This window comes from Arvicanthis niloticus, chromosome 6 (assembly GCF_011762505.2).
Source record: "Arvicanthis niloticus isolate mArvNil1 chromosome 6, mArvNil1.pat.X, whole genome shotgun sequence".
In the NCBI taxonomy this organism is placed as follows: domain Eukaryota; kingdom Metazoa; phylum Chordata; class Mammalia; order Rodentia; family Muridae; genus Arvicanthis; species Arvicanthis niloticus.
This window is the reverse complement of record NC_047663.1, coordinates 86,908,429-86,923,993: the sequence shown is the minus strand read 5'-3', so window position 1 is coordinate 86,923,993 and position 15,565 is coordinate 86,908,429. Positions and strand designations below refer to the sequence as shown.

Genomic DNA, 15,565 nt, shown 5'->3' with positions numbered 1-15,565 from the left:
ACACATGATGATAGAGAATTGGACCCCACCCCCCAGGGTTTCTCTCTTTTGTCCTGGCTGTCCCAGAACTCCCTTGGTAGACCAGGCTGGAGTCCAGCTCAGATCCCCGTGCCTTTGCTGAGAGTAAAGGCATGTACCACCACCAGGCAAAAGTCTGTCTTCCTTCCTTCCTTCCTTCCTTCCTTCCTTCCTTCCTTCCTTCCTTCCTTCCTTCCTTCCTTCCTTCAGTTCTTATTTACAGTGATTTCAGTCTGGCAGGAGCTTAAAACTGACAATGCATTTCTCTGTGGAGTTGGCAATGTCTTGTCTTTTCAGTGATCAGACAACTCTTCAGTTAGTGCTTAGTAATAGGGCAGTCTTTTGCCAGGTATTTTAACTGGCATTAGGGAGTGACTCAGTGAGTTACTATCTATTTGTATTTTGGGGGCAAGTGATGTTCTTTAAACATACTGAATTCTGTCTAGGCCGTTTCAAATCTAACCCAGAGCTCACTGGAAATCCCATGATACCTGCCAGGTAGGCAAGGAGGGTTTAAGAAGAAACATTGTTGTTTTGTGTTTTATTGGGAAAACACCAGACACAGGGTCTCTGGTGTTCTGCTTCTGGAAGCAATACCAGATTGTTAAATCTCCGGGAACAGTTGGCTCACAAACCCTACCTCTTGCCTCCTTCCTCCAGACCATAGAATCCAACTGGCGGTGTGGCCGACACAACTTGCAGAGGATCCAGTGCCGCTCTGAAAATAGTAAGGGTGTCTACTGCTTGCAGTATGATGATGACAAAATTATCAGTGGCCTCCGGGACAACTCTATCAAGGTGAGTTACTGATCTGTGTATTACTTTAGAGTGATGCTCAGGGGTAAGGTGCTGGGGTGTGGCAGTCTCTGCTACTGGGGGTAGGAACCAGCTCCCTCGGCGCCCCTTACCCCCACCCCGGTCTCATCTCACTTGTCCCTGAGCGTATTCATATTTGGTCCTCTCTGTTTATGATATCCCCCAGATTCACTTGTCCTGTTCCCTCAGACCATCCTTACACCCAGGAATCCAGTGGTCTTCCCCCCACATTTCTTTTTTTTTTGGGGGGGGGGGTTCGAGACAGGGCTTCTCTGTGTAGCCCTGGCTGTCCTGGAACTCACTCTGTAGACCAGGCTGGCCTCGAACTTAGAAATCCGCCTGCCTCTGCCTCCCAAGTGCTGGGATTAAAGGCGTGCTCCACCACCGCCCGGCTTCCCCCCCACATTTCAAGTGTGTGTGTGTGTGTGTGTGTGTGTGTGTGTGTGTGTGTGTAAAATCTAGCATTTCCTATTAGTGTAACCATATAACACGCAACAGACTTTAGAACTGACTTCTTATGCTCAGTACAGGTGCATTCAACCTCACTCTTCTGCGTTGTTTAGCAGTAGTTCATATTGGTGTGAAGTAGCAGTCCATGTTCTTGGGTGCATCATAGTGTGCTAATCCATTTAGTTCTCAGGGGTGTGCATGCTGCCTATGGCTTCTCAGGATTGTGAATGAAGCCTCTAGCAATCAATGTGTGCAAGGTCTTTGTCAGAATGTAAGTTCAGTTCACTTGAGTGAGTGAAAACCTGGAAGTTGGATTGCTACCTTGTATGGTAAAATGATCTTGGGTTTAGGGATGACGTAGATGTAATACCAGACTATGGTCTGTGAAGAAAGAATTGATTGGCTAGGCTTCAGTAGTGTGACAGTTTTCTGCTCTGAGAGAAAAATACAGGCTTCAGACTGACAGGATATACATGCAAAAGACACATCTGATGAGGGAGTCCTAGCCAAAGTGTGCAGAAACTATAAAAACTCAACAATAAGAAAACACATTTTAAAAAACAGGTAGAGACCTTAATAGATACAGCTCCAAAGAGCGTGTCTAGCCAACAAAACAGCATTTGCAAAGATGGCCATGTTGCCAGCCGTCAAGAAAGGGGAAGCAGCAATGAGAAGCATCGCATTCCATAGTGTGGCGGACGGCAGTGCTGGGTGAAGGTGAGGAATCCAGCAGAGCCCACATCCGTTGCTTGTGGAAGTGTGAAATGGTTCAGCTACTTTGGAAGGCAGCTTGGCAGTTTCTTAGTAAACACTCTTATCATATATGATCCAGTTGAAAATTCAGTCCACCCCAAAACCTGCACACATTTGCAGCAACTTTATTTCTAATTGGCAGGCCTTGGGAGTGAGCAGGTGTCCTGCAGTGGGGCATGGATAAGCTGGGGCACGTCCAGGTAGTAGGATAACTTCAGCATTGAAAAGATTTTGCTTAACAAGCCATAGGAAGACGTGGAGAGCTTTAAGTAAATGTTACTGAGTTAAAGAGCAGAGTGGACAAGGCTGCCCGATGGAGGATTCAGTGTGTGCTGCACTGGAAGTAGAACTCTGAAGAACAGTAAAGGAGGGAAGGAAGAGCTCAGGCTGGGAAAGGAGCTGCTGCTGCTGCTGCTGCTGCTGCTGCTCTGCTTCCTTCCTTTCCAGAAATGAGGACCATGTGTCACCACATGTTAAACTAAGCACTAAACAAGTGCTTAGTTTAACTTTGTAGTAGAGCATTTTCCTACTAAGAACCTTGGTACTTTGTTCTATATTTTTAAAGTTTTGAAGCTATAAGGAGTATGCATTTTAAAGGGTCCTCATAGAGGCTGTCACATTTACCTGAGAGTAAAATGCCCTTTCCAGATTTTATTAAAAACCCCCTTTGTCAACCTGCTGATTGAATGAGCACAGTGGCTAATGGCTCCTTGCACCGTAAGGAGAGCTGTGTGTCTACTCTGCGTGCTGGAAGGTATTGCCCATTTCTTCTCCTGTTTGAGGTTCATCCTATTTCCTACACCCTGTGTGTTTCTTTGGTGATTCAGAGTGCAGGATGCATGGGAATCTCTGTGTGAGTGTGTGCGCTAAATTACTGCTGTGCTTGATCTTGTCTCAATAGATCTGGGATAAAAGCAGCCTGGAATGTTTGAAAGTGCTAACAGGACACACAGGCTCTGTCCTCTGCCTCCAGTATGATGAACGAGTCATTGTAACTGGTTCTTCAGACTCCACAGTGAGGTGAGTGCTCTGGCTTCGTGCTCTGATCTTAAAGACAAAGTTCTGAGGAGACAGGGATGTATACCCTCGTCAGAGATTTGCACACCTACGTGCATGCACACATGTGTTCTAGACATATTTTTAACTTACTATATCTCCAGATTCTTTTTGATGGAGTTGTGCTAAGCAGATAGAGCAGAAGGCTGAGCTTTAGATGTGTCCTGTTCCTCTTGCCATGTTCTATACAGATGACAGTATGCTCTCCTATATAATCACACTGCCTTTTGTTAACTTCCCTCCTGTTCTTAGGAGCCTGCCAACAGAGCAGAGGGGAAGAAGTCTGCTGCTGTTGAAGTGTGAAGGGTGGGAAACTGAGAGAATCAGGCTGTTTGCAGACCCTGGGGAATGAGCTCTGAGAGAGAGGCAGAGATGATACATTGTGATTACAGGCATCTCCTTTAGGTCTTTGAGGCATCGTCTTCATCTTTGTTGGTACCTTAGAAAACTAAGAAGTTAATTTCCTGGAAGTCACACCAGTGCATTTTGAACTCTGAGTTTAGGTAACCCGTGACTGTATCTATAGGAATTGCAATGGTGGAGACCTTAGTTTTTAGTTGTCAACCCAGGGCAGAGTGGAGAAGACATTGCAGACGGGAACTGTGACTGGTAGTTGGGTATCAAAGATAAAAAAGGAACGTCACTGAGATATGCTCCTATACACCTTCCCATGCCTGACAGGCTTGCAGGCAGGGTGACCCAAGTCCAACAGAGAAAAGGGCGTTGTACTGCAAAGTCTGGCTGGACTGAGGGGGACTGCAGGGAATGAGGAGCAGAAAGGAGCAAATCTTCTCAGGTGTCTCATGCTTAGAGATGACTGCTCAGTTACAGGCACACTGAGGAGATAGGATAGTTGTTGATTCTACCCCTGGGTTCTATGATGTCCCCTTTTCTATCATGTCACACTGTCAGACTCTAGTCAACCCTGCCCACAGCACAGTGGCTGCCCTTGCCCTGGCTTGGCCTTTAGGCTGCTGCTTCTGCCTCAGGTCACTCACTGCTCAGCCTTCAGGATTGTCTTCTGGTCTGTGACAGAGTATCCTTTAGAATGTTGGGGCGTTTTCTAGAGATGTTACACCTGTGCACCCAATGTCTCAAGTGTCAGACAGAAAGTGCTTTGATAAAACACCACAGCTTAATTTGCAGATATAAGCAGCAGATTCCTCAGAATGAAGACATCTCTGAGTTAATTACTTAAAAGTGTGAGATAGCCAGATTTAACTTCCTCTAAAATGCATCTTAGATATATCAGCATGAAGAAGGTTGCTGTCAGGGTTCTGCTGGCAGCACATACCTGGTCCAGCAAGAGTGACATGAGCCCATGTGTCACCTTTCCCTGGCCTTCACTCTCACAGCTTTCTGGTCTCTTCCAGAGTCTGGGATGTGAACACTGGTGAAGTTCTCAACACACTCATCCATCACAATGAGGCTGTCCTGCACTTGCGCTTCAGCAATGGACTGATGGTGACTTGTTCCAAGGACCGCTCCATCGCTGTGTGGGACATGGCTTCTGCCACCGATATCACTTTACGCCGTGTCCTTGTTGGCCACCGTGCTGCTGTCAATGTTGTAGACTTTGATGATAAGTACATCGTGTCTGCCTCTGGAGACAGGACCATTAAAGTGAGTGTGTCTGCAGTCTTCAGCCTGACTGTTCCTGTCCCTATACAGCACAGAAAAGGCAGACGTGGCTTATGCCAAGTGGCAGGGTCTATTCTTTATGTATTCAAATGAGGCCTTCCCATTCCACATGCTTCTGGAGCCATGACGGGCAAGGCAAGAAAAAGCCATTAGTCCCAATAGAGAACAGTTGCTAATTTCATGAGATGCCATGGGTAGTTGCCCTGAGTGTGCTGTGTGTAAGGGACTTTACACGGGCCATCTCATACTGCCACCCCATATGCTTTTCTACGGTGAGTGTCTCTGTTTCACAAACATGGCTCACACTAGTCATGTGGAGCTTAGATTTGGTTTATGGTCTTCTGATAGTTTGCTGTTATGGTTAGATGCTGGAGAAAGAAGGATGAACAAGACATGTCTCTGCCTTCAAGAAGTTCCATTTGGGCAGATGGAAGGCAAACATGTGGCCAGCAATTGTAGACTAAGATAACCCACTGGGTGTAAGAAGTTCAGTTCTGATTCCCATATCTATGTTAACTGATTTTGTTTGTATGTGTACACACACACACATTTTTTTTTCTTAATTGAATTGATTCTGTGACAATTTCACACTGTCCATGCTGATCACATTCACCAGCTCCCCTGTCTCGCGTGTTCCTGGCATTCAGCAGCCTATCCTCTGCCCCTGCGTTTGCCTGTTCTGACATGTCATGTAAACAGAATCGTGCTGTGTGGCCCTTTGTGTCTGGCTTTCTCATGTAGTATACAGTTCAGCACAGAGCAATGCTTTGTTGCTTCTGGTGGCCAAATCTATCTTCACTCTGACTAGATCACACTTTGTTTTCTCCTTCTGTGCTGACGGACTGTTGCTGGTTCCCTTTCCTGGCAGTCATGAATAATGTTGCTATAAACATTTACCCATTTATTTTTGCACGTTTATTTAGTTCTCTTAATTAACTAACATCGTAGGAAACTACAAATGGTTTTCCAGGTTGCTGTCCCATGTTACGGTCCTGCCAGCATGTGCTAGCTTTAAGGATTTCTAATGGTTAGCACTGGACAGCTCTGTTCCCTAATAACTCACCCTATAAGTCATGGGCTGTGTTACATGAAACCATAGGTGTCTGGAAGCTGAACAAACGGGTTTTGTGTGCATTAACTCAGCCACATGACAACAGTCAGCACAAGAGCAGCCCTGACAGTCAGGAACACTTGGGCCTGATTAGAAGTCACTTCTGTGGGGAGTTTGTTCCACATGACACCTGTCCACACTTGTCACTGTCTTATTTTGAGCTCTAGCTATCCTGGGCTGCAGGAGGATGTGGTGATTTGCTTTTACTCTGCAGTGGCTAGTGGTGCTTGCTTGCTTGCTTGTTGGTCTCTGTAGCCTCTCTGGATACGTGTATCTTAAGCCCACTTAAAACTTAGATAGTTTTATTTTTCTGGTTGAGTTGTATTTTTTAAAAAAAAAAAACCATTTTTTATACACTATGGAGATGAGCCCCTTAATCCGATAAATGATTTTTCTTTCATTCTTTTACATTGTCGATGTCATCCTTGGGAGTGCGAAAACCTCTAATTTTGATAACATCCAGTTTATCAATTTATTTTTTGTATTGTACGTACTTTCACTGCGACACCTAAGAAACCATTGCCTAATGCTAGAGGTTTACAGCTGCTTTGTTCTTCCCCTGATAATTTCAGCTCTTCCGATTTGATCTTTGATCTCTTTGAATTAAATTTTCGTATATGGCATGGGTTTGGGGCATAGAAATGTCTGCTCATTCTGCTGAGCTGCAAATGCTGCTGTCACTGTCACTTCAGGACTGTGTGTGTCCTTCTGTGGTTCACCATGTAGTAAGTGTAGTATGCCTGGGTGCATCAGGATCTTACAGATGGACTCACAAGAGGAGATGTTTAAATCATGTATGGAATATTAGGAGTCTATGGCAAAATAAATGGTGCTACTCAAGAAACTAGTGAGAAGTGGGAGATGCGGACAGTGAGGATTCAGTATGTCTGTCAGGTGCATGAAGTGTGACATGTGAGCAGGCATGAAACATAGCCACAGATTCTTTGCTCCACAGAAAGAAAGGCCTGAACCTTTGTGAAGATCTCTTTAGAGATCTTCTTAACTTTAGACTTCTTAACTCCCCTGAATTTTATTCCAGCTTTATCACTCATGGCCAGGAAGACTCACACTGGCCAACTTCTGTTCAGCCTATCATTAACTGAGAAGAGAGTTTATGGCTGGACATTTGGGGTGATCCTTGTGTGCCCTCTCTCCCTACTCTGTAGCCACACATTTTATCTCTTGAATGCCAGGATCGTAGGGTACACATCCCTGCCAGTGCTCTCCAAAGGTATTGTCCTAATTGCACTGCTGCCTTTCTGCAGGTGTGGAGCACGAGCACCTGTGAGTTCGTTCGTACTCTGAATGGGCACAAGCGAGGTATCGCCTGTCTGCAGTACCGGGACCGGCTTGTTGTCAGTGGGTCATCAGATAATACCATCCGGTGCGTAGAAATCAGTTTCTTCTTACCAAAACCACTGTAGAAAACAAAAAAGTCTCTCACTCCCGAATCAGAACACATAGAAGTTTACACCCTGTGAATCAGGCAAAGCAAAGACTTAATATGTGGCCAGTGGGTTTGTATTCCCAAGGCCCACTCCTTAGGAACCGAATCACCCTGGTACCTAGTGTACACGAGTCATGACTGAGCTTCCTTGGGATGGGAAGACCACCACGGTGGAGTCCCTGGCTGGCTGTGTGTGATCCCCCTGCCCTCCCTTGCTGTTTTTCTCCTTTCCTGCCTCAAGTCCACATCTCCTCCAGAAAAGCTTTTCCGAGGCCATTAGGCTCTGTGGATTATCAGCTGAGACATCAGAATTCCCAGGATTTAAGCATAATTGAAATGTTTTTGTTGATGATTTGTTTTAACTAGAAAATGACTTTTAGAGGTTTCAAATTGCATAAAACAAAATATAACAGAAAGTGAGGTTTCTGCCTAAATTAGTCTAAAAGCACGAATGTTAGATTTAGCGGTTTTTATGAGCTATGAGAGGGGAATATGGGATCCAAGGAGAATGGAAAGTCTCACCTGCACAGAACTTGGGGGCGGTGAGTCCCATGCAGGAATATGTTTCACAGTGACTCTGCTTCTTGTTCAAGGTTATGGGATATTGAATGTGGTGCCTGTTTAAGAGTCTTAGAGGGACACGAAGAATTGGTCCGGTGCATCCGTTTTGATAACAAGAGGATTGTCAGTGGCGCCTATGATGGGTATGTGTTTCATCTGCATGAGCATGGCTGTTGTAGTCTTGTCGAGAACAAAGTTGCTGTGTGTGAAACAGCAATGTCAATTCAGAACTCAATGTGAGAAAGATCCGTCATAGCAGTGGGTCAGGTGACGGATGCTCAGATCCAGGAAGATGAAGTAAAGCTTTCCTCAATCATGTTGTAGCCAGGCACCTGAAGTCTAACTTGTGCTGTAACCAGTAACAGAGATATAAAGAGCAGGACCTGCAAGATGGCATTGGTGAAGGTGCTTACTGCACAAGCCTGGTGACCTGAGTTCATTCCTGGTGAAGAAGAGAACTCACTCTAGAAGAGTTGTCCTCAGACCTGCATACCCCCCTCCCCACACAGACACACACGCACACATAGACATGCACATACACAGATTAAACTATAGGGAATTCTTTCCCTTAATTATAAATAAACCAGGAAACACTTCCTTCCCCCATGATCTCGGTAATACAATTCCCCTTTTCTCCTTTTTTTCTCAATGACAGATGGAAGCTATAAGTCCCAGTCCTGCCTTATATATGCTTGCTCAGTGGGCCATTAGTGTGCTAAACATTTTTTCATTTGGAGAAAGGCAACCTGGGAATCTCATACTCAGTCCCCCGAATATTGAATTTTGTAACATAGAAAATGAGTTTAGGTAACCCTGAGTCTTTTGTGTGTTCGTCTCCTCAGCAGTAATAATCCCTTTAAGGTTTCAGGAATTCTGAAAGGGTTTAGGTTCTTTTTTCTAAAATCAAATATTCAAAGTCTAAGTTCAGAAACTTAAAAACACCAGCATGTTGCCCATTGGGTTTGGTTGTAGACCTTTCAAGTACGCTGTTTTGTCATGAAAAATGGGTAGAAAATGTCAACTCTTTTACTAACTTCAGTCTCCTTTTTCCTTGTAGGAAGATTAAAGTCTGGGACTTGCAGGCTGCTCTTGACCCTCGGGCCCCAGCAAGCACATTGTGTCTGCGCACCTTGGTGGTATGTGATTTGTTGGAGTAGGGAGGGTGCCCAGGAAAGCTTGTGTCTTGTACCATGCTTTCAGAGAGTCATGGGTAATTTTGGCCATCCAGAGCATAGTACATTTACACTACTGCAGTGTCCTCTGTAGTGAGCAGGCACCCTCGTGATTATGTTACATCTCTCCTGTAGCCTTAGGGGTGTCTATAGCATGTGCTAATGTTATGTTTTATAACTGCACAGTGGCGGATGGTTAAGGTTGAGTTTTCCCTTCAGTCTCCTGGACTCCTTTGGCACATAGAAACACTTTAATTTTTAAAATTTATTTTAAATTAATGAATAATTATGTTGTTAAAGAGAATAGTGTGATACTTTGGTCTATAACATACATTATAGAAAAATTGTCAACTAATTAATATGTCAATTTTCATTTCTTTGATAGAAATATTAAAAATTCGTTTTTTAAACAAAGTATGGTAGTTTAGACCTGTAACTTCCGCTCTTGGGACAGAGGCAGGAGGATTAGGAGTCTAAGGTCATTCTTGGCTACATCGTGAGTTTGAGGCCATAAGACCTTGGCTACATATACTTTTAATAAATTTTGAAACATTCAACACTATGCGTTTTACTGTGGTCACTCTAGTGCTGTGGAGGATTGACAGGGAGTTCTGCAGTCTAGGTGAAACTTTGGATTCAGCCCACCTTTCTCCTCCCATTCAGCCCTTGCACCCTTCTTTCTGCTTCATTTCTGTGAGATTCCAGTCTGTGGGATCTGTCTTTCTGTGTCTACTTTAGTCCACTTACGCTGATGCCCTCCAGGTGATTGATTGTCCATGTCAATGTAATGGCACAATGTCTTGTTGCTTTAAGACCAAATAAATACTTGTATTTTGATATGAGAGTCGTTTTGAGTGTTCTCAAAGCTGTTGACTTTTAACGCTGTGTCTGCTTCTGTTGCATTTTTTTTTTCCCTTTGAGAAGACATCTGAAAACAGTGATAGGCTTTTCTTGAAAATTTTCAGCAATTTTGTTTCTTTTTAGAAAATGATCTTTAGGGTCACGCTGTTGACGCTCACCTTTAATCCCAGCACCTGAGAGGCAGAGGCAGGTGGATCTTTTGAGTTTGAGGTCAACCTGGTCTGCAGAGTGAGTTCTAGGACAGCCAGGGCTGCATAGATAATCCTGCCTCAAAAGATAAAATAAATATATATGTATTTATTTATTTTAGCTTTATGTGTATGAATAATTTGCCTACTTGTGTATATGGTCACCTTGTGTTAGACTGTTGGATCCACTGGAACTAGAGTTCTGGATGGTTGTAAGCTACCATGTGGGTGCTGGGAATTGAACCTGAGTCCTTTTGCAAGACCAACAAGTACTCTTAACTACTGAGCATGCTCTCTAGACCTACAGTTGTGTTTGTATTTTTTATCTCCCTGCATTGACTAGCGCAGGCAGAACTGTAAGGGCCACTCTTACTTTTACCATGAATTTTGATGTCTGCTGTGATTCAACATAGATGTTCTTGGTCATCCTTTTTTTTAAAAAATTATAGGGGGCTGGAGAGATGGCTTAGCGGTTTGGAGCACTGACTCCTCTTCCAGAGGTCCTGACTTCAATTCACAGCAACCACATGGTGGCTCACAACCATCTGTAATGGGATCCGATGCCCTCTTCTGGTGTGTCTGAAGACGGCTACATTGTACTTATATACATAAAATAAATCTTAAAAAAAATTTTTTGTAGCAACTTCGCCCCTCTGAGTTAGGTTTTACAGTATATCCTAGGTAGTTATTAACTCTCATGACCTCTGTTTTTCTTTTGTGACATATTACTAGGCCATGATGTAGGACATAATGTTTAATTTAAAAAAGAAAAACCTAGAAGGCATTTGTTCTCAGAGAAAGCAGAGTGTTTTTTCTCAGAGAAAGGATGCAGCTCGGTGTCTGGAAGGCCATGCAGGAGGCTCTGAGAAGCGCTGACTTTCCAACCTGAGCTGAGTCCCAGCTCTGGTGGTAGGGGCTGTAAAGTTGTTCTCACTGCATGTTAACCAATCTGCTCTTCTGTAGGAACACTCTGGACGTGTGTTTCGGCTGCAGTTTGATGAGTTTCAAATCATCAGCAGCTCCCATGATGACACTATTTTGATTTGGGATTTCTTAAATGTGCCTCCCAGTGCCCAGAATGAGACACGCTCTCCCTCCAGAACCTACACCTATATCTCCAGATAGCAGCCTGCACTTTGGCCCAATCTGGTGAGTATGCTCAAACCCCATTCCCGCCTGGGCTCTTCAAGAGAACTTTTCAAGACCTTGCTTCTGGGCTTTACTTTCCCTCTGGGAATTAGGAGACTGAGGTTTCTAGGTGATGTGAGTGACACCCTCTACCAGACCTAACAGGTAAAGTCTCCATAGGCTCCGCTGCACATTGTGGGCTCTCATGTCACCATTGATAGGTGATGATGGCTATGCTTGTTTTTAAAAAAGTAGGTACTAGCCGGGCAGTGGTGGTGCACGTGCCTTTAATCCCAGCACTTGGGAGGCAGAGGCAGGCGGATTTCTGAGTTTGAGGCCAGCCTGGTCTACAGAGTGAGTTCCAGGTCAGCCAGGGCTACACAGAGAAACCCTGTCTTGAACACCCCCCCCCCCCCAAAAAAAAAAAAAAAAAACCAAAAACCTAGTTACTTAAATGAGTTCCTACATGGTCATAGCTGTCTAACACCAGGATCGCTTTTCAGGTTTGATTTTGGAGTGCAGAAATCAACTTTTCTACCTGGTCTTTCAGTTCTGTGTCAGGCAGGTAGGCGGGCAGGTGGGCACACAGACAGACAGACAGACAGACAGACAGACAGACAGATAGACAGATGTACATGCCCATGCATGCATACACACCAGACAATCCACATTCTTCCCATCACCACCATCCACTCTGCACTGCAGTCCCCACAGGGAACAGTTAATTATGCTGTGCAAATTGAAAGCCATTTTTCATGGTGAGGGAGGGGTTACAGGTATGTCGGAAAGCAGGTCCTTGGCTCTAGTTACAAAGCCGTCATACTGTTGGGGACAGGATGCTTTGCTCACCTCCATGCTCAGTTTAGAAGGGAGAAGCCCGGCTTGCCCACATCCCAGGTCTGCATGACTACTGGGAACAGGATTCCCACCTGGAAGATTTGCCAGAGGCCTTTGGATTCTGTACTCATCCCACTTTGTCTACTTCATGACTACTTAAAGACTGTGGTTAAATTCTCTTAATTAAAAAGCATTACTTAATTCTTTGTAGCTTTTTGTTACTTACGTTCTAGTTTATTAAAGTCTAAAAGAAGAAGCTAGGTGACACTGGCACACACCATTAGTCTGTTTCAGTTATTTTGAGTCTAGGTTCCAAGTCCGTAAGTGACTCTCACGTCTGTCTTGCTCAGGCTTATCACACTAGTCCAGCATTGGAACTGGCCCGCTGTCTGCTTTGTTTCTCTGCCACTGCAAGCCAGAAACAATGCTTACACCTGAAAAATGTCATGCCATATAAAAAATTCTGTGATATTAAAATTCCAACCTCCATAATATCAGTTTGACTGCAGCTTAGCTGCACTCATATGTCACTGTGGCTGCTTCCGGGCTTCAGTGGCAGAACTGAGTAGTTAGGACTCACACAGCCTATAGTATAACATGTCAGCCAATTACTTTAAGAATCAGAGCTATGCATCGGGAATGGTGGCTCTGTGCTGTTGTGAACATCTGGGTTTGACCAGTAGTGAGAGTTGAGGGCTCCCTTTAGAACAGCTGTGGACCCCAAAGGACTGCAGGGCAAGGTGGGCTGGTGACACCTGCTGTGTGTGTGGGGGTTGGGGCCATCAGCAGCTTTCCCGCTCCTGGTCGTCCATTATTCACACTGTCTCTGCCAATACAGTCATCTCCCTCACTGCTTTCTCTTGTAAGTCCAGTGCTCATTGAGCTATGTTTTCAGAGCACACGACTCTAGAGGTTTACAGAGGCAGAAGACACAGAGCTCCTCACCAGGCATAGTCAGAAAAGCCTAAGGGGCACGGGAAAGAGATAGAGAAGGTCTGACACCCTACCCCACCCCTGTCTTCCTCTTTCCTTTTTGAACCTGCCTTCTGCGTCCCTTCCATGTCCTGTTTAGTTAAGTAATGTCATTCTCCTTTCTTCATCAGGGTTTCCTGGTCTTGAACTACTGGCTACATGGCTATCATATGCCTAAGGGAGTTCGTTCACAGCTGAGTTTGGGGGCTGGACTTGGTTCCAGATGCTGGGTAGACACAGAGCAGCCCCACCCCTCAAGCCCTGACATTTCTCACTGCGCCCCAGCTCTACTTGGAGAAGGACTCCTTAGCTCACCACTGCAAGTAGAGCAGCAGCTCATGCCCCTCCCTTCAGTGAAGACCCCAGAGCTTCCAATGCACATGTTTCCATGAAGGACACACAGCAAGGATCGTCAGGAGAAGCCCTGCTTCTAATTTACATCGTCGCTTTGCGCCTTGGTTTGGTACTAAAAGCAGCCTTGCATTCTTGGTGAAATGCTGGGTGCCAGACGACTACCCAGAGTCTTCAGGGCTTTCCTCTCCAGCAGCAGCTTCTCCTTAGACTGTCAGTCACAGTCGCCGTCGCCTCTGACGTGCAGAGGAATGTGTCGGACAATGGGCAGATCTGGATTACTTTAGTATTTTTGGATTACACTTTCTGTTTCTTTTAATTTAAAAAATAAGCAGGTTATATTACCTCTGCACAGGTAATATAGCTATTTTCTTTTATTAACTGTTCTCTGTTCCCCTCTCATCTTCTTATATTTGGTAGAGTAACACCTTTATCCGAGTGCTTGCCTCCTAATTTAAAATACTGTATCCGCATGTAGATATAATGTACATAACAGTTCAAGCTCAAGGTTGCTGGCCGGGCCCCCTGCACCTGAGACACTACTGTGGAGAATGTCACACCTGACTCCAGGGTTGCTGTGCTGGCCTAGACCTTCCTTCAGTATTCACTTGGGTTTAGTTGTCACTGTCTGTGTGTGTGCTGTGTGTTTTCAGATGGAACTTGAGAAGTTTCCCATGTTATTTGTTGTGTGGCATCTGCAGTGGGCAGGTATCCTCACAGTCTCCACACCACTGTTCTTTTTCCTCATGAGTACCCCGAGAGCTAGTGCTCGCCTCCTCGGGGTGACCATTGGCTTCTCTGTCCAGCGTCCCATCACATGGCAGTGACCCTGAGATGGGGCTGGCGGCCTTGTGGCCAGGGCTCCTGGCTCGGGGCTCCCTGCACTCTGATGGGGATTGGGGGCTGCCGAGTCAGAGCCTGGGGAGCAGCTCAGCTGTTCAGAGCCCATACTGGGGACAAGGCACTCCTGCCTCAGGCCCGGTCAGCTTTGCTGTCACTCCTCACTGTGGTTCTCCAAGTTCCCACATGAGAGTGCCACCCAGGCAGGACATTGGTGACATGATTTCCTCTTTCCAGATTAGGTTTTGATTTCCCCTTGCCGTTATTTTCAAAGATCAAGGAATGTTAGTACTGTTTTAAAGGACCAACCATCCCCTCTCTATGAATGAAGCCTCTTCCCATGGAAGCACACTCTAGGAGAGAGACGGCCTCTGGGCTCCGCTTGTCCTGGCATTGTGAATGCAGTGGGGTCAGTGTGTAGTGGAAGTGTTTACTGGGTTGGCTTTCCTTTTTAGTTTTTTAAAAAATTTTTTAGTTTAGTTAGTTTGTTTTCCCAATAAATCATTCTCACATGCTTCTATGTTTGTTTCTGAGAGGTGGGGGCTCAAATGTATAGAGAGTAGGCCCCGGTCCATAAGAGGGTGCAAACACACCACCTCACAGGTTATCACCCATTTGACAGGATCACCCAGAGGGGAGGAGAGAGGAGGTGAGTTCTGCACAATTGGACTTTTCTGTTGTTTTTGCATGTTTAATATAGAAGTTCCTGTCGATCCTTGGGAGGTCACAGCCTTCAGATATGCACACGACCTTTAAATTGTGCCTACTAATTATAGCAGGGGACTTGGGTACCCAAGGAATTCCAATTTCTGGGATTGCAGTAGTAATTCCCAGTGCACTCTGGACTTTATTTTGCTAGCCGTAATTGAGCAACTGTAAATTACTGCTATATTAATGTGTTCCAGCACTGGGGTAGTCTAATTCTAACTGGTAATTAATTATGTTTGCCAATTATCTGTTTGAAAGAAATGTGTGTCTGAACAGCTATTGAAACTGTTAAATTGTACAGATATTATCATGACGGCTTTGTACTGTGGAATGTGCTTAATAAAAACAAAAGTTTGACCTTTGTCCAATAAATTGCTAAGTAATGACAATAAATCAAGATGAGTCTTATGCAGTACACCTGACCTGGCTTCATGGCGATTGTTACTTCAGCTACTAATTCAAGCCAATACTCTAAATAAAGTGTTGCAGTACTCCAATGTTCTGTCACATTTTTCAGAAAAGCAGTTTTGTCGTACCAGGAATTAAGTGACATACCTTTAAAGGTGGATTTTCAAAATCATCTATAAGGTGAAGCTCAGGGCAGTGCTTTTGGCCTGTGGAATTCTTCACTTTCAGTTTTCCCAGAAAGCTTCAA

General features: G+C 44.9%; 1 protein-coding gene across 8 annotated transcripts in view; it reads left to right on the top strand.

The window, feature by feature from the left end:
- Nucleotides 1–15,332, top strand: part of Fbxw11 (F-box and WD repeat domain containing 11) — a 98,077-nt gene extending 82,745 nt beyond the window's left edge. For all 8 annotated transcript variants that reach the window (XM_034504866.2, XM_034504868.2, XM_034504865.2 and 5 more), the window contains 8 exons: nucleotides 679–816; nucleotides 2,939–3,057; nucleotides 4,467–4,716; nucleotides 7,111–7,229; nucleotides 7,886–7,996; nucleotides 8,911–8,989; nucleotides 11,038–11,223; nucleotides 13,143–15,332. In XM_034504866.2, coding sequence (XP_034360757.1) covers nucleotides 679–816; nucleotides 2,939–3,057; nucleotides 4,467–4,716; nucleotides 7,111–7,229; nucleotides 7,886–7,996; nucleotides 8,911–8,989; nucleotides 11,038–11,199 — 978 coding nt within the window. In that variant the 3' untranslated portion in view covers nucleotides 11,200–11,223; nucleotides 13,143–15,332. The remainder of the gene's footprint in view (nucleotides 1–678; nucleotides 817–2,938; nucleotides 3,058–4,466; nucleotides 4,717–7,110; nucleotides 7,230–7,885; nucleotides 7,997–8,910; nucleotides 8,990–11,037; nucleotides 11,224–13,142) is intronic.
- The last annotated feature ends 233 nt before the right edge of the window (nucleotides 15,333–15,565 follow it).